At 36.2% G+C, this 17,887-nt stretch overlaps 1 protein-coding gene and 1 long non-coding RNA gene across 4 annotated transcripts; both read right to left on the reverse strand.

Moving 5' to 3' along the window:
- Window positions 1-139: 139 nt before the first annotated feature.
- LOC114747456 (uncharacterized) lies at window positions 140-17,240 on the reverse strand. The gene is made up of 3 exons (XR_003740384.1): window positions 17,230-17,240; window positions 10,844-10,853; window positions 140-541 (listed from the first exon to the last, which is right to left on the reverse strand). It is a non-coding gene; the product is annotated as an uncharacterized LOC114747456 (long non-coding RNA).
- LOC114747455 (lysophospholipid acyltransferase LPEAT1-like) lies at window positions 1,709-7,699 on the reverse strand. Of its 3 annotated transcripts, XM_028935792.1 has the most exons (9): window positions 7,033-7,639; window positions 6,295-6,411; window positions 6,133-6,170; window positions 5,871-5,935; window positions 4,951-5,019; window positions 3,768-3,901; window positions 3,240-3,380; window positions 2,531-2,594; window positions 1,709-2,136 (listed from the first exon to the last, which is right to left on the reverse strand). In XM_028935792.1, the coding sequence occupies exons 1-9, from the start codon at window positions 7,549-7,551 to the stop codon at window positions 2,129-2,131; spliced, it is 1,155 nt and encodes a 384-aa protein (XP_028791625.1). In that variant the 5' UTR covers window positions 7,552-7,639; the 3' UTR covers window positions 1,709-2,128. The 3 variants fall into 3 exon arrangements, with proteins under 3 accessions (XP_028791625.1, XP_028791624.1, XP_028791627.1); XM_028935791.1 differs by lacking the exon at window positions 1,709-2,136 and having other exon boundaries at window positions 2,475-2,594; window positions 7,033-7,699; XM_028935794.1 differs by lacking the exon at window positions 1,709-2,136 and having other exon boundaries at window positions 2,529-2,594; window positions 3,245-3,380; window positions 7,033-7,699.
- Window positions 17,241-17,887: the final 647 nt, after the last annotated feature.

Genomic DNA, 17,887 nt, shown 5'->3' on the forward strand with positions numbered 1-17,887 from the left:
TCATAAGGGGAGGAAAATTGGTTATATATGGCGTGTGAGGTGTAAATTAAAAACGCACATTCAAGTCTGCGCACTCGTAGGTCATGTCATTCATTAGATTTAATGGCAATGATGGGCTTCGCCATAAGTACACCATTAATATCATCGTCATTGAACTTGTGGCAGGTTCAGTTTGCAACTGCATTCTTCCAGAAGCACTCAGAATTTCTGCTGTGAAGCATGATCCTAATTTTCAGAGTCGTGACAGTGAAAAAAGAAGGCTGCGAAGTGCCGTCAACTGCCTGTCCTCAATCTCAATGCGGCAAAAGCACTTGTCAACGTCTTCACTGTTTCTACAGTCACCCCTGAGAGGGTGCTTATCGTCATGGGAATTGAGGAAGTCCATTAAAGAAGGATAACAAGCTAATCTGAGAAGGTAAGAAATGCGAATGTTTGATCAGGACCTGTCTTCCTACTTCTGACTCAGTCTTGAACATTGGAAATCTTTTATAAGTAGCTTTTGCATTTCCCCTTGAAAACAACGTCGCTTGAAGTTTTTATACTTTTTAACTGTTATGGCTCCATCTGCTGTACATCCAATTGAGAATTATCGGTTCGGTCCTTTCGGAGGTGAAGAAACTAGATTTATAAAGCTTCACCTCTGTCAGCTGTATTTCTTGTTGTAATATGCCGCGTCTAGTTTAAATTTATTTCCTTGTTATAAATTTTACTAACTTCTTTTTTGATATAAGATCTAATTAACCAAATTACTTTGTTTAAAAAATCTGTTACTATTAGTTAAAGGTAGTAAAATGTGGAAGAGATGTCCTTTCAACTAACTAAACTAGATGAAATAATAAGCATGTATGAAAAAATAGATAATACGCTTAATTGGGAAAAAAATTATAAAAATTAAAATCTAAAAAAGACTGAACAGATTAAATGCCCCCCCCCCAAGACTTTGGGTGTTTTTGTTTGGGCTTACAGGTATTTTTTTATAAGAGATATATTAAAAATGTGTCGACATTTAATGTATTTTTTTATATTTAATTTCGATTAATAACGTGTTCTTTTTTCTTTTTTTTTCTCATTGATCATATTTTTTCTCTTTTTTCACTTCTCTCCCATCCACATTTTTTATAGGTAAAGGTATTTTTTAAAAATAAATTATATTTTATATATTTACTTTTAAACTAATTTAACATTATTCCAATAATCATCTCTTATAAAAAAAATGGGAAAGAGTAGCAATTACCACATGTATTCTATAAATATAAAATTTTGTTGAGGTTCGGAAAATTCTCATTGAGATTTTCATACCGTGCGTTCAATCCAACAATCATAATTCAGGAATTCTTGGAATTACCCTGTCCGGAAATTGAAAGTTCCGATGTCAAGTTCTGGCGTCCCTCAAGATCCGGAACCTGTTGAAGTTAGGTGTAGATACCTCTCGCCTTGGACTAATTTATAAATAGTTTATTAATTGTGATCGACAAGATATGATAACAGCTATGCCAAACAAGTCCTTAGAAGACTGATAGGTTCATCATAGGTAACCACTTTTCAGTGGGGCGAAAGGGAATTTGGCAACAAAGATGATGAATTTTGAAGGGCAGAGGCCTATCGACACTTGCGAATAAGTAGAAGGTCATTGAGTGGTAAGTAAATTCAGTGAGGGGTAAGGGAGAAACAATGTTAATCACTTAATCCAAATTCAGAACCTTAATGCTTCGGCCGGGAGGGAAAAAAGTACATGTCGGGTTATATGGGTCCTCCACAAAATGTTGAAAGCTGCTAGCTAGTCAGCACCTGTCCAAGATTAATTTCTTTAGCACGTTACAACTTACAACCTAACCTTGTTTTCCGCAAGCATTACATCAAATAAACAGAATCAGCAATGGTATTCTGAACCAGCTCACTGCAGAGGATTTCATGATCGCCCGTAAAACTTTTATAAATAAATAAAAGGCCTCTGCTTTGAAAATTGCAACAAAGCCCAGAGTAAGTACCTATAATCAGACAAATATTATATGAATGCTTGTGCTGCACAGGCTTTTCTATATTTTCTTTAATTTCTTCATTTTTTTTTCCTGTAGAGGTAGAACCATACAAGGAATATACAGACCCCCAATCCGTATTAGCAATTGCATTATAAACCTGCAGGAGAACGAAAGAGAAGATTCAGCAGTATGCTTCATGGCCTTTCTAAAACAGACGACATCATTTTATCACAATGAAAAAGCTGACAACCACTCACATGACTCTTAAATTGGGTGCTTCGACTATAACCCATATATTAAAGGTTACTTAAAACATAAAAAAAAAAAGCAATTAAGACACTTCGGTGCTCACACTATTTACAAGAAAATTACGCGAGTGCCATTTTGAAGTTTAGGTGAATGTATTAAGAGGTATTGACACCCCGCGCAGAAGCTGTCCATTCGAGAACAACTACCAAATTTGAAACTAAGACAGAATATATGTTATTTCAGACCGGGGCCATCAAACAATCAATCGTCTTTCTGATGCAAAACACTAGGCAAGCTATTACCATTCAGAGAAGAATGATATATCCGCTTTTCTGCTAGCCCAATATCTGAAAGTATCAAGTTACCCTGCAAGCAGAAAATTTAATAAAGTAGATCTAGTAAGTACCAACAATTAGCTACGCAATAACACTGGAGACAAGACGTAAATATTCCCTTTTGAGTTAGAATGCACAAGTAGCTCCACGGAAAATAATGGGAATAAAATTTTACATAATATTGCAAAGTGTGAGCAGTAAGATTTTCATATCACAAACCAGCACTTGACACTCAAGAAAAAATTGTGAAGAGTATCCCCACACACCTTTTGCATTAGCTAAAGATCATGTGAAAAATAAAAGGAATGACTAACAAGATAAACCGAATCACCATATAATCTCTAAATAATTTTAGAACAAAAGCATATCCATGCAAAATATATATCAGTGACAGAATAAAGGCGATACTTGATTCAATTTCCATATATCCTTAATTTTTTCCCTCCTCATCTTCTATCAGTCTAGTCCCACTCCTTGTAGACTTCTATTCCGGATATACCACATCCAAAAGTCAAATCCAACCAACGTAGTGTCTAAACTGGTTAGGAATCCTTATTATGCAATCAGTGAGATACAACCCAAAGAAATAAATGTTATGCTGGAATTTATACAAGATATAGTATGATTAGCTTTCAAAATTTTTCATATCATATATCAGTCAACAAGAGTTGCATACCTCACCAGCCATCAACCGTCTAACATTATTAGCATATAGTTTGGGGTCATCCTTCTCTTGCTGTGAGGGGTAGTAAACAGGTAACCTTGTCACTTCCATATAATTCACAAACTGACAGAGAAGTAAAATTACATGGCGCACCTGCACTAAGAATATAAGTTAAAGTTTCTGCAGAAAAAGAAAGACCTCGATCTAATTATCAAGGAGATTCGAGTAAAGTTGCTAGGTTTGATGCAGGAAAGTTGCTCTGTAATCCAACAGGGCAAATGAACTATGACTTTTCTAAGCATGTACAAAGCAACTAGCCAACCATTGACTCCCTCAAATATTTCAAACCCAAGATCAAACTTCAAATCAGAGCAGGGTACAGACTAACTTCTCAGATTCAGGCCACGATTCTAGGGTCAAAACCTGACATTCTTACCAAAAATGAGAACCCTAGATGCTGGATACTATGTTAACTCCTATTGATAGAAATCATAGAAAAGTGGGAAAATTTTGATCATTGAATACTTGATAACTACTCACCCCGGATATGGAATCCCAGGCAGGACTGAATCTCTGGTAAGGGTATCTTAAAATTACAGGAAGCACAGGTACACTTGCCAAAAAACTGCCAGTCTTGAATGGAAGGAGAAAGTCCCCATTTGTGGTTGTACCTTCTGCATAACATCCAACAAGTTTAGATCTATAAACTATACCAGATATAATCGATATCACCTTCGATGGTGAAAGGAAATAAGACAGCACATGCAGCAGAACAACCAAGAAGGCATAAGTTTCAAGAACGAAATTTCTGGTTTAGATTTTGATATAGGAGCTGATTTAAAATATTATAGGTTAATTATATCATAAATTCATAATCATATGGTCAACCAGTGTTATTTTAAGAAATGACAAGCTTTCTGTCTTCAAAATAATTTCGACGCCTGCTCTTGGGGTCTTCCAGTTCAAAATTAGTCACATCAAATCCATGTATGGGCTTTTATTTTCTAGACATTTCCCTGACTGGTCCCTGTTACTTGTACTGTAACTATGCTCATTAGTAGCTGGTTATTGAACTTGAGCCACAAGTGGTAGACTACTCGGTCTTCAAGCTACAACAGTCCAACTCAAGTTAGGTGATATAATCATATTGAGACTGGCATCCTGATTCAATAAATACGTCGGTCATAGGATAAACTGCCAGACATGAAACAACCAGTATCATCAACTACATATTACAGAAAAGGCAGAAAATCAATTATGAGAGGAGCAACATCTATCATTTTATACTAATGCCAAAGACAGGTGCATAAAAGTGTGCCGAAGTTTTTTATTTTTAATTTCCATTTGTACTTTGTAGGTTTAAAATCACATGTCGTTCTGTGGTGAGAGATTTGTTGAGTTAGTATTTTATTTTTATTCTATAAAATTGAAACAGGGAAATTTTGGAAAGAGACCAAAACTTCTAAAGGCATATATTTAGTACAGATATGAACTGTCACATAAATTTAATAGCCTTAAGGTCCATCAGTTTTATTGAAACAAAATCGGACATCACAAAGAAACCATTTCATAATATCATAAAAACTGATAAGCTATATATATATATAGACACACACACACATACCATTCTTCCATATTCAAAACTACCAAGAAAGATAACCTCACGGTGATAAGCAAAAGGTAAATGTAACTAACAAGAAGAAATAATTTAAAGGGTAATAACCTGGAAATAGCATCATAATTGGGGCAGACTTGTTACGGTGAGCTTCTTGAATTCTTTCTGTGACAACACCTGCCGGGGAAAAATTTACAGGCCCATTCATCCCAGGATAAAGATTGGAGAAAAATCAAATCCAGCAACAATGCACAACACACAAAGCTCCAAAACATAACATATCATATTGAACAACGTACTAGGACCCTAGTTTGATGGACTAATATGCGCGCATGTCCATGATGAAAACGCCAGCTTTAGCACCTCTAAATACTAGATACAACAAATCGCAAGGGCTTGAGAAAGTCTAGTTTCGTTGACATTATATGATGCTCAATAGAAAAATGCCCAAGTTAAAGCTTGAGAAAGGCACAGGCAACAACTAAAATTTGCTTCTACTTTGAGAATTGCATTTAATCCTATTAATACCAAGCCAATGTTTCCCGATAGATAATCTTTAAAGGAAGGAATTTGAGCATAGTTCCCTTTTCCATAATCTATACTCAAGCCAATTCCAAGTTCTTTTCTATTTACCTCATGAAGCCCAAACTACTTCCAGATTCAATGTATGTTTGAACTCAACAGTTATTGAGCTTATCCTACTGGCAGTTGTAAGTTAGGTTCTCAAGAAAGCATGCTCACAACTAAAAGAAGAAAAGTCTAGCCATTCATTTCAACTCTACCGTAATTCCAGAATATAGCTTGTGTATGTTTCTGTTATCATTCAATCAAGAGAAAATCAAGAAGGTTCCTTGATGAATGACAATGTATTTGTAAAAAACTAATAAAGAGTTGATTACTTCAACAATTTATTTATCACTTCAAGATGCAAAAGGCCTCAGGCAATTAGCATGCCATTGAACAAAAAGACAAGAAATTCACACAACAAGAGAGTGGAAAGATGAGGTATTTCCCTTTATGCACCTGACCTGAAACACCCTTGAAGTCTGAAGACTTGGACTCCCGCTGAACATAAACACACCCAAGGCACTTGCTGCCATAAAACATGACATAATATGTAAGCACCGGTTATCAAATTATTTCACTGATAAAGAAAAATGAGTGCACATTATTTCAGAGATAGAATAGAGCATTCTCAATTGATAAATCATAAATTCATCACAAAGTGAAAAAGAGCTGATCAACCACATCAAAAGAGCAAAAGGGAACACATTAAGAAAGCCAACAAACCTGATAAGACCAATTAGAGGAAGTCTAGCCACTGATCTCTTCAGCAATGAAATCCACAATTGAAATCAGAAGTTTAAAATAAATGTCAGAAATAATTCAAAATGTCAATAAAAACACGAAAAGTATAAATCAAAAGCATAAATTGTTACGAACATCGCAAACCTTAGCAACAAAACTTGGGAAGGAGGAAGACATGTGATATAAAATATCCAAGTACGACACATGATTGGATATTATCACACCGGGTGCTTCCATCTCTTTAGGTTGATCTTTGCCTGCCTTCTCACATTGAAAGAAAAGGATGAATTAGATCAAAATAACACACACACACATTGAAACAGAAAATCTTGCAAAAATGGTAAAAGACATAACAAGATCAGAGGCCAATGATGCTAAAATTGCTGAAACACATTCCATTTGTCCCTCTAGGAAGGAAGGAAGTACACGGAGTCCATGTCTCTCAATAAGTAAAATAGCAGCAAAACGAGGATCCTATAACCCAGAAAGTCTCGAAAACAAAAGGAGGGGAAAAAAAAATCTTCATCCTATTGCCACGGCTCAAGCGTCAAGTAAGAAGGAACAATGAAATATAAGCATAATTTATTTATTGCATCGATTAGAGGCCTCGACACCTCTGCTGATGTGTCTGGATGAGTAAATGATTGTTCAGCGCCGCCCCATCGTCATGGTGGCGCAGGTCCTCCTAGACAGATTACGCTCAGAGCATAACCGAAATCGTTCCAACCTTAGATTACGTATAGGATATTGGTATGGGAAGCATGTGTCCAGAAAAAGATGAAACAGCAAGTAACGAGTGAAGTTTCCATGATATTCCCGAAACTAAGTAGGACAAGCGTGATGATGATTAATCTGAAAGCAGAACTGATGGAAATGGAGTACCTCAGTGGCAGGCTTGTCATCAGTATTCGGAAACCGGTATGTCTCGCTTATCCAATAAAACCCAAGAACAAAAAGAATGAGCCTGGAGATGCTTCTCCCACTCTGAATAATCAGAGCCCTCCTAAGCCCAGCCATGTTCGCATAATGTTCCTGTTCTTCCTCTCGATTCGGGGGGTAGAATAGCGTGCAAATCCTACATATCAAGTAATAGGTGAATAACAAGGCGAAGCACATGGCCACCCTAATTGGAACCAGCGTGACCAATGCCAGCCCAAGCAGGAGCTTCTCCCTCGTCGGCAACTCTCCGCGTCCCATGATTCCATAAGCATCATATCTAACAAAGGCAGCGAATTTCTTCTCAAGGTCTTCGAGGTGGCCAGAAGAGACGTGGGAAGTTGGGTCCGGCTTGAGGAGGGGACGGTCGTCCTTAGCCGAAGCCTCATCGTGGACGGGGTCCGGATCTGCTGAACTGTCGAGTTCAGGCGGATTCGAATTCAGGTCTTTGAGTTCAGTCTCCATAGCTGAAGCCTTTGATTATAACAGCAAGTTCTTCATATTGGGATGTTGAGTGAAAATCAGAAACGTGATTTGCTTCAGAAGTGAATGGAGAAAACGGAAGAAGAATAGTGCCAATGCAGATGCAGCAGATCTGAGAAAAGCGCGTGCACTCGTCGTGATCGTTAAGGCTATCCCTCGGCGTTTAATTATCATATTTCATGAATAACTCCCATCTTTTTCAAGACAAAATTAGAATTATAAATTTTTTATTAAAATATGCTTATATGTTAGCAAATACTATAATTTCTAATGCTCCGTATAATTATTTTCATTAATAAAAAATAGTAAAGTATAAAAATAACTAATATTTTTATTAAGAAAACTGAAATTCAGTTGCGACAATAATTTGAAATTTTGATGCGGTGGGCGGGGATTTATAAATAAAGGACCGGCTAATTCAACTGTTTGTGGCGCCGTTGCAACGAGAATGTTCATTCTAAAAACAAAAAAAGAAATGAGAGGCGGCATATTGTTAATCCTTCAGTCTTGCGTTGGCAGGTAAATACTATTATTGGCTGAAAAGAGAGGGAGGGTTGGGTTGTAAACCTCTTGTGGTGTATTCTATGGAACTAGTTTCCATTATGCTATTAATAGTTCAAATTTAAAATTTTCAACTTATAATTTTAAAAAAATTAATCTTTTAGTCATTCAACTTTTAACTCATTTGTAATTTAGTCCCTCAACTATAACTCGGTGTGTCTTAGTCTTAAAACTTTTAACTTGCATATAATTCAGTCCCTTATCTTTTCAATTTTCATATTACGATCCTTCCCCTCCACGACTGTGCGTGGCAACATACTCTTTCAGCTCAGCTCCACCTAGTTTTTTCTTTTTAACAAAATTTAAACTAAAAAAAAAAACTAAAGTGCTAGAGAGGATCGAGAAGGGGAAAAAAGAAAGTTGCAGAGAAATTTACATTATTAGACTCAAGTTTTCTGGCGTCTGTCTTTTTGGTCTCTGAAAAACAAGACAACATCCCTATAGATGAGCCTAAAGATTCACAACTTCACACAGTGATGAAGGTGGACTGACCCAAGCTGCGGAAGAAGAAGGCGGATTCATCCAATTCAAGGTGTACCTCATATTTTCGACAGTGGCTTCTCAATTTGTTTAGCCGAATATGCAACCATTGCTTCCATTCCGGCATTGGTTTCGATGATACATCAATTCTTCTTCCCCTTGGCATCTTCTTTCAATTATCCTAAGTTACAGTAGAACTCAGGCCTTCCCATTAGTTCATCGATTGAGCTACCAAGCACTGATGTCAAAGAAATTGATAATAAGGAATCAATTTAAAGCACCAGTTCCCATCTGATGCATATAAGGATATTATCAAATGTGATTGTCTTGTTTTTCAGAGACCACAAAGACAGACGCCAGCAAGCTTGGGTCTGATGATGTAAATCTCCCAGCAACTTTTTTTCCCCTTCGTCGGCCCCCTCCAGCCTTTTATTTTGTGTGTGTAAATTTTGTTAAAAAAAAAAACCAAGTGGAGCTGAGTTGGAAGAGCATGTTGCCGCATAGAACTGAGTTGTGAAGGGAAAGGATAGTAATATAAAAATTAAAAAAGACAGGTAGACTGAGTTATATGTGAGTCAAAATTTCAGGAACTGAGTCGCACCGAGTCATAATTGAGATACTGAGTTATAATGAGTTAAAAGTTGAATGACTAAAAGATTAATTTTCCCTATAATTTTTAAATAAAAATTCATTTCATGAAAACCTGATAATTAAGAAATTATATTTATTTTAAATTATATACCTGTTAAAAAAATATTTTTCAAAAAAACAAAATTTAAAAATTTAAATCTCAGTCGTCCATATTAAATTTATATAGTTGGGATGATGTGACCAATGCGATGAGTATTGAAATTGGTTCCTGCTTTGACTAAACCATCTATATCTGATTTGAATGGTTTAAATTTAATTTTTTAATTAATTATTTTTAAATAAAAAACTATTTTTTGAAAAAATGATAGTTAATAGATTATCTTTATTTTAAATTCTACACATATTAAAATAACTATTTTGAACAAATCAAAATAAAAAAGAACTCAAATCCGGATCATCTAAATGAGATATGAAAAATCTAAATTTGATAAGCTTACGGTGTTTATCAAAATAATAAGCACCGAAACTAGTTTTCATCAAAATAATAAGCACTGAAATTAGCTCCACAACAATGTCATATTGCCATTTTAGTACTTTTTTCCCCTTAAAAAAAGTCTCTTTGCACATAGTAAAAATCCTCTGGATTCTTGCATGCTATTGCTCGCATAATTTGAGAAACATGCGGAGTTACATGCGCGCGCGCACATATATATGCACATAGGAATCCGCATATGATGAGAAACCACCTCCTCCTCCCTTTTTTTCTCAAATTTTTTCATTTTTTTTTTTTTTTTTGTATTTGGGTTAACTTGTAGGAAAAATGCCAAATAAATACCCTGAAAATTTCTAAACCCCAAATATGCTCTCAGATACGCAAATACCAAACCAGATCAAGAATACCAATTTGGGATTTGCAAATGTTGCTGATTTACCCACATGTCCTTCTCTTCTTTTACTTTTTCCTTCTTCTCCCTACTGAAGCCCTCTTCCTTGCTGTACTGTCATCCAAGCACTCTTCTGTCTCAAAAGCAACGATCTAATATCACCGTTGTTCAAGGGATTGTGCTGTTTGAGACCAAATCAACACTCCATAAACTGTTTTGCTCCTTTGATCATTGTTGTCATTGCTCTCTTTCCCGCTTTATGGTTCACGGTGGCCATGAGCTCCGACGACAATAACTTAGAGGGTGGAGATTCCTCTACACCTGTGTGTAGCTCAAAGTCTTCAGGAGATGATGAAGATTACTCTGATGCCATGTATGTTTGGCCTGCCTCCACAAAGGACTACTTCAGGGAAGGGATTCATATGGCAAGAAGCTTATTATTCCAGTAGCTTACATGGAGATTACCAGGAGTGAGGAAATTTCTCGCAGGTTACTGATTGAGAACAACAAGAAGAAAGGCGAATTAATGTTTTTTTTTTTTTTTGCTGATGTGTGATTGGCTTCTTCTCTATTTTTATACTGTCCGTTGGAATTTGGCTTCTTGTCAATTGTTATATTAAAGTTGTCAATAGTTACCTTTTTGTTGTTACTGCCAATATGTTATATATCAATGAACTTGTGCATCCTACGATCTTTGTATACATTTTACACTTGCTAAGTTTATTTCGATGTGCAATTTGCAAACTTAAAATTTTAACTTTGTTTAGCCTTTATAACATTTTTACTTACTTTGGCAACAGGTGATTTGCCCAAATTTGTCAATTGCTTTGCCTTGTAATAAATTTCATAGGTCAAGTATAGTTCATTTATATAAAGATATTATTAATTGATATCAAAAAGTTGTGAATAGCCCCAACCAATTGGCGATATATGATTTGCCCAAGTTTGCCAATTGGTTTGCCTTTAACGAATTTCATAGATCAAGCATAGTCTATTTATATAAAGGTATTATTAATCGATATCAAAGAGTTGTCAACAGCCCTGACCAGTTGACAACTTAAGATTTGTCAATTGGCTTGTCTTTAACGAATTTCATAGATTAAGTGTAATCTATTTATATAAAAGTATTGTCAATCGATATTAAAAGGTTATCAACGTCCATAGCAATTTAACTCCAATTACGCAATTCAGTTTTAATTAAATAGTTTGTTAAATTTTTTCACTTTTTATTTGTTAAAGTTTTGCCTCATGATTCCTTTAATTTAGGGCTGAGCAAGCAACCCATAGCCCGGCTACCCGCCCGCAACCCATGAAAACTGGGCCCATTTAAGCCCGCCCAAAAAAAATATAAATGGGCGGGTTTAAGTATTAAATGGGTGGGCTACGGGCAAAGGCACGGGCTGCCCGTACCCGCCCGTTTAGACTTTTATTTTTTTTTTAAAAAAAAGAGGGATCTGACTTGTGAATTGATTGAGAGAGACTTAGGACGCCTCTCCCCTCTCTCTCACGAGCTCTCCTACCCCACTCCTAGTTTCCCCTTAGACTCCTCTCCCTCAGATTGAATCTCAAACTTGAGCCCTCGCGCTGCCACTCACCTCTCGATCTCTCAATCTCTCACGCATACGACGAAGGCGATTAGGTGCACAAGGGACACGTCGCTCACTCAGTCTCAGCACCAGTGTTCCACGGCGGCTCTCGCCTTCTTGCCTCTGGGTCTCACACGCTCCATCTCATCGACATCTGAGCAGTGAGCTCTCCTCTCTCGTCACCTTCGTAGCACGGTCCGTCGGCCTCTTAGTCCTATCAATCTCCCTTGCCTCTTAGCCTTGTCGACGGCATCTCCCACCTCTCAATCTCATGTCGTCGTCTCTCATTTCAGCTTCAAATCTTCCATTTATTTCACTCTTTTTTAGTTTTGAGCTCTTGCCTTTTGGGTCGACATTTATGTGTAAGATTTGAGATTACTTTCATTAGCTTAATACTTGTATTTGCTGATATTTATATGTGATTGCTGCATTGCTAGTAAACACTGAACATTGGTTCTGTTTTAGGAAAGGTATTTCCATTTTTACGTCTTTAAGCTGCAAAAAGTTTAGTATGAATGAGAATATGAGATAATATTTTCATGTCTTTCCATTCTTAAACGAGTTCCCCGTTACCCGCATCAGCCCGCCCAGTTAAACCAACCCATTCAACAACGGGTTTAAATGGGTATCTATGGGTACGGGCTAACCCGTACCCGTTTAAATTTAAACAGGCGGGCCACAGGTTAGGAGCCGGGCAGCCCAACCCGCCCGTTGCTCTGCCCTACTTTAATTAATCATCTGTTATAAACTTCAAATATCACAATTGGAATCTTGGAATTCATTATAGGGCAAGCCAATTGACAAACTTGAGTAAATTACATGTTGCTCTCTTGTTAGGCTTGTTGATAACTCTTTAATACTGATTAACAACACTTTTATATATATGGATAACATTTAATATGTAAAATTCATTACATGACAAATTAATTGGCAAAGTTAGGCAAATCACATGTTACCAAAATAAGTAAAAATGATATAAATGTCAAATGAAATGAAAATTTTAAGTCCCCACATTGAAATAAATTGAGCAAGTGCAGCAAAGAAAGTGGGGTGCACAGGTTTATTGAATATAACTAGGACAACTTTAGTGTAACAATCGACTACAAGCCAGATTTTCATTGACAGTATAAAAATAAAGAAGAAGCCAAACACATATCAGCCAAAAAAAAAAAAAAGACATTGATCCGCCTTCTTCTTGTTATCTCAATCAGTAACTTGTGAGGAATTCTCACTCTTGGCAATCTCCATGCAAGGCACCAAAACAAAAATCTTCTTGTCATATGAAACCCTTCCTTGAGGTAGTCCTTCGAGGATGTAAACCCAACACAAATGGCAGTAGAGTAATTTTCATCATCTCCTGGAGACTTTGAGCTGCACACACATATGCAGAGTACTATCCACTCCCTCAGTTATTGTCGTTGGAGCTCATGACCACCGTCAGTGGCAGTCGCAGAACGAGAATGAGGGCCATGACAATGATTAAAGGAGCAAGAGAGCTTATGCAGAATTGATTTGGTCTCGTGATCAACGGTGATATTAGATTGTTGTTCTGGAGAGAGAAGAATGCTTGGATGACAGTAGCAAGGAAGAGGGCTTCGATAAAGAGAAGAGGAAGAGGGAAGTAGTGAAAAAAAGAGAAGGGCGTATGGGTAAATTATCAACATTTGCAAATCCCGGTAATGGTATTTGTGTATTCAGGAGCACTATTTTGGGGTTTGGAATGTTGAAAGTATTTACTTGGCATTTTTCTTAACTTGTATTTAGCACTTTAGAATATTTTTTAATAAGACTTAGTATCCCAAACTAATTAATTTTTAGTATATTAGAGTATTTTTTTTCAATTAGTGAGTGTTATTAGAAAAGTACTTTAATGTACTGGATATATTAAAAATTAATTTATAATATTAGGTATTACAGGAAAAGTATTTCAGGATATTGGATGTAATAAATATAATTAATTTCGGATGTTGGGTGTTACTGAAAAATAGTAGTTCAGGATGCTTGATGCACTAAAAATTAACTTTGGATATTGGGTCCTACTATAAAAATACTTTAGGGTGTTGAATGTACTAAAAAAATAATTCATGATATCAGGTGGTACTGAAAATAACTCTAGGATGCTAAATGTACTAAACATTAATTAATTAGAATATTGGGTGTTACTGAAAAATATTTTAGGATATTAGATACACTAAATATTAATTAATATGAGATATTGGGTCTTACTGTAAAAATATTTTAAAATACTAAATGTACTAAAAATTAATTAATTTAAAGTGTGAGTGCTTCTATAAAATATTTTAAGAAATTAGATACAACCTAATCTGAATAAAATAAAAAAATTATTAAAAAGAAAAGAAAAGAAAAGAAATGGAGAGGGGCTCGATCATGCCCTGCTCAGCGCTGAATCATGTACATAGCTAGGGCGATCTCAGCAAATAAAACAGTGTTGAGGTTGGATAGCTTGTGTTGATTGTTTGCCTGTTTTGACGAATTAACTGAAATATCTAAAATATCTAGACTCGCTTTGTGAGTCAGCATGAGATGCTCATTGAATCGACGAGCACCTGGTGCTCAGCGGCCAAAAGGTCTCGTATCAGAGACACAGTGAAATGCTGAAAGGATTTCTCTCTCCACACGCATGAAAATTGAGGCTGTAGTCACTTCTTTTTTTTTTTATACTCACTTTTTTTATTTAAATATCTTTATAATTTAAAAAAAAATTCAAACATAACAATTATTTTTTAAAATTAACACACACACACATACTATGTTAAACTTAAACCTTCTACAATATCTTACAAAAAATGCTAACTAGCCTATAGTTCTTACACAAGTTGAGATGCATACTGAAACATTTGTTAAGTAGCAGTATTTTAAATTAATTTACAGTTTATTTAACACCCTAAAATATCTTTTAGTAGTCTATCATAACCAAAATCAAACAAAATATTTCAAGTAAAATCAAATGTCCAAGTGCATTAAATAAAAGAAAAAATCTTATATCAAGTTTTTCATATTTATTATCTCAATTTCTCCAATCTTATACAGCCATGTGTCCTTTTTTGTTTTATATGAATTTATAATTAAATGCTAATATTTTAATAATACAATATGTAATTAGAAAACTTCATATAATGAATATTAAAAACTTGACGTAAGTATTGTCCTAAATAACAATAAAAAATTTAGCCTCCTTATATTTTTAATACATTTGAAAAAATATTTTAGGGTGTTAAATAAATCACAAATTAGTTAGGAATACCGAATGCTACATTAAAAAAATTTCAAAAAAATAGATGTTACTTAGAAAATGCTTTAAAATAATACTAGATGCAACTTAGAAAATATTTTAACATGCATCTTGACCCATATAAGAATCATGAAGAATCAAACTGTATTGTTCATTTTTTTTAGAAATATTTTAGAAGGCCTAATTTTGTTCTAAATATAATTTTGAAAAAATATTATTTTTTTTAACTATTATGATGTTTAAATAAAAAACTAGGTGGCCAAGGCAAGAGGCCATCCACTCCATGAGACGGAAAACTGGGAAGATGGGATGGATAGCCATCAAGGCGGACTTAGAAAAGGCCTTCAACAGAGTCAACTAGGACTTTCTAAGGGAGACGCTCTTTGAAGCAAGGCTGCCAGCTAACTTAATCAGTATTATTATGAGATGCATAACGTCCTCAACTGTGCAAGTTCTCTGGAATGGGAAGCCAACTCCGTCTTTCAGCCCTCAACGTGGTATTAGGCAGGATGATCCGCTATCCCCCTATATCTCTGTTTTGTGTATGGAACGGTTATCACAAGCTATTAAATTTGAAGTTGAGAGGAAAAACTGGCAACTGATCAAAATGGGTAGGAGAGGCCCCCCCGTCCCATCTTTTCTTTGCTGATGACTTAATACTCTTTAGCTCTATAGCAACAGGCCAAGTAGCGCTTATCAACAGAATGCTCGCTGATTTTTGTAACTCCTCAGGCCAGAAGGTTAGTGAGGCCAAAACCAGAGTCTTTTTCTCCAAGAATGTGAGCAGATCGGATGGTATAGACATATATAACAGATTGGGATACAAAAAGGCTAAAAATATTGGGAAATATCTTAGAGTTCCCCTCCTCCATAGCCGGGTTACCAAAGAGACTTATGGTTATATTGAAGAACGAATTAAATAAAAGCTCAAAGGCTGGAAAGCAAAAACGCTCTCACTGGCCGGAAGAATGACCCTCACTCAATCTGTCCTCTCAACTATACCTATTTATGCAATGCAGTCAACTAGATTGCCCCACTCTACTTGTCAAAGGATCACGGCAACTATCAGAGACTTCGTCTGGGGGAGCATCGAGCAGCGTAAAGGCATACCATTGGTCAAGTGGAACATGGTATGTCAAAAATGGCGGATGTGGTCTTAAAAATGTGATGGGACAAAATTCAGCGTTTCTTCTCAAAACTGGCTTATACAATTACTATGCAGCCAGACCTATTTTGGGTCCAAGTCATCAGACACAAATATCAATGGACTCCTTTTCATAAGCCGAACCTTAAAAGTAAAAACAGCTCCCTCCTATGGAGAAGTTTGACACCACTCTGGGAGGAGTTAAGCTTAGGCATAAGCTGGAAAATAGGAGATGGTAAGAGCATTAGATTTTGGTCTGACATGTGGGTAAGGGATCTAGGCCCGCTGAAACACTTGGCCTTTACTCCTCTAGATGAAATCAACCTAGAAAAACCATTGATTCATTTTGCGGCATGTAATGGGAGTTGGAAATGGGATGAGTTTGCAAGCGTTTTGCCTCAGCATGCCCTTGAACAAATTGCCGCCATTCACCCGTTGGCCCATAATACAAATCCTGATGGAGTCTTACTAGTAGCTTACGTTTCACTACCAGGTCTGCCTACAGACTCATCATGGAAGATGACTGGGATGAGGAGAGTGATCACTGGAAGCTTGTATGGAAATGGCTTGGGCCCCACAGAGTTAGAACCTTCCTATGGCTGGCTATGAGCAACAAGTTGCTAAGTAATGAGGTAAGACTCCGATAGTGAATGAACGAACTAGAAGTTTGCAGCATCTGTGGAAGAGAGAAGGAGGACCTGAATCATGTCCTACGGAGGTGCAAATTAGCTAATACTTGCTGGAAGCTTATAGTACCTCCCCAAATTCACCCACATTTCTCAAGCCAACCCATCAACAAATGGCTCGACCTGAATCTAGGCGTCTCCCACAGCAACCCCCCTTGGGCGATTACTTTCGGTTTAATGTGCTGGAAACTTTGAGAAGCAAGAAACTGAAGTATTTTTGAAAGGGAAAGCACTAACCCTTATCGCTTGGTGAATGAGGTGTTAGCTCTAAGCAATCATGTTATACAAGCGAAAGAAGTCCTTGCCAGAATGCGTTTAGGCTGATTTATTTAGGCTGTTTTGTTTTTGCTTTGCGTTACTGCTTCTTGCCTCTGTTGTAAATATCTGTTTTTTAATAAAATCCTACTTTTCATTCAAAAAAAACTGGGTGGCCTTAAAATAAAAAATAATACTCCTCCGATCCTAATTATAAGACCCAATTGATTTATTTGAGAAGATTAAGGAAGTAAGTTAAGTTGGTTATTTATAATAAATAAGTGTTGTTATTCCTAAAATATCCTTGCTAATTAAATATATTGGCTAAAACTATCATTATTAGAAGGATTATCTTGGAAAAAAATATATAAATATAAGAGAGAAAATGGATTGGGTCTTATAATTAAGACCAAATAAAAAGTCAAATTGGGTCTTATAATAAGGATCGGAGGAGTAATAAAAAGAACGAGTAATTACCGCCAAAGGAAGGGGGTGATTGGGGACTGGGGCAGCTGGGCATCAGCCATTTCAGCGGGTCACTTCACTTTCCCTATGATGCGACACCGTTTGACCGCACCTAATGCGGACTCGAAGTATATAACCTCCAAGATCAGAAAATAGGAAGTGAGGACAGGGTAAAAAGAAAACTAAATCTTATACGCGCCAAACTTCGCGCTCCTCTTGTGTGTGCAGATTTGGATGTCTCTCAGTTAACCATTTAGGAAACATCTAAGGAGGTATTTAGATAAAATTAAACTATAGTTTTAGAAGTGTTTTTATAGTATACGAAGTAAATAAATAAAAGAACTTATCTTGATTTATGGAAAAATACTTCTGAAAAATGATTATTAAGGTGTCCAAACACCCCTTAAATAGAA

Source organism: Neltuma alba, unplaced genomic scaffold, assembly GCF_004799145.2.
Source record: "Neltuma alba isolate B1F8T4 unplaced genomic scaffold, ASM479914v2 tig00005327_pilon, whole genome shotgun sequence".
Taxonomy (NCBI): Eukaryota; Viridiplantae; Streptophyta; class Magnoliopsida; order Fabales; family Fabaceae; genus Neltuma; species Neltuma alba.

Bases quoted from the DNA above. Each gene is read 5' to 3' on its own strand.
- LOC114747455 (XM_028935791.1), bottom strand. From the start codon at position 7,551: ATGGAGACTGAACTCAAAGACCTGAATTCGAATCCGCCTGAACTCGAC. The intron at 6,171-6,294 runs GTTTGCGATGTT...TCATTGCTGAAG, and splicing joins TCCCAAGTTTTGTTGCTAAG to AGATCAGTGGCTAGACTTCC. The intron at 5,936-6,132 runs GTTTGTTGGCTT...GTTTTATGGCAG, and splicing joins CCTCTAATTGGTCTTATCAG to CAAGTGCCTTGGGTGTGTTT.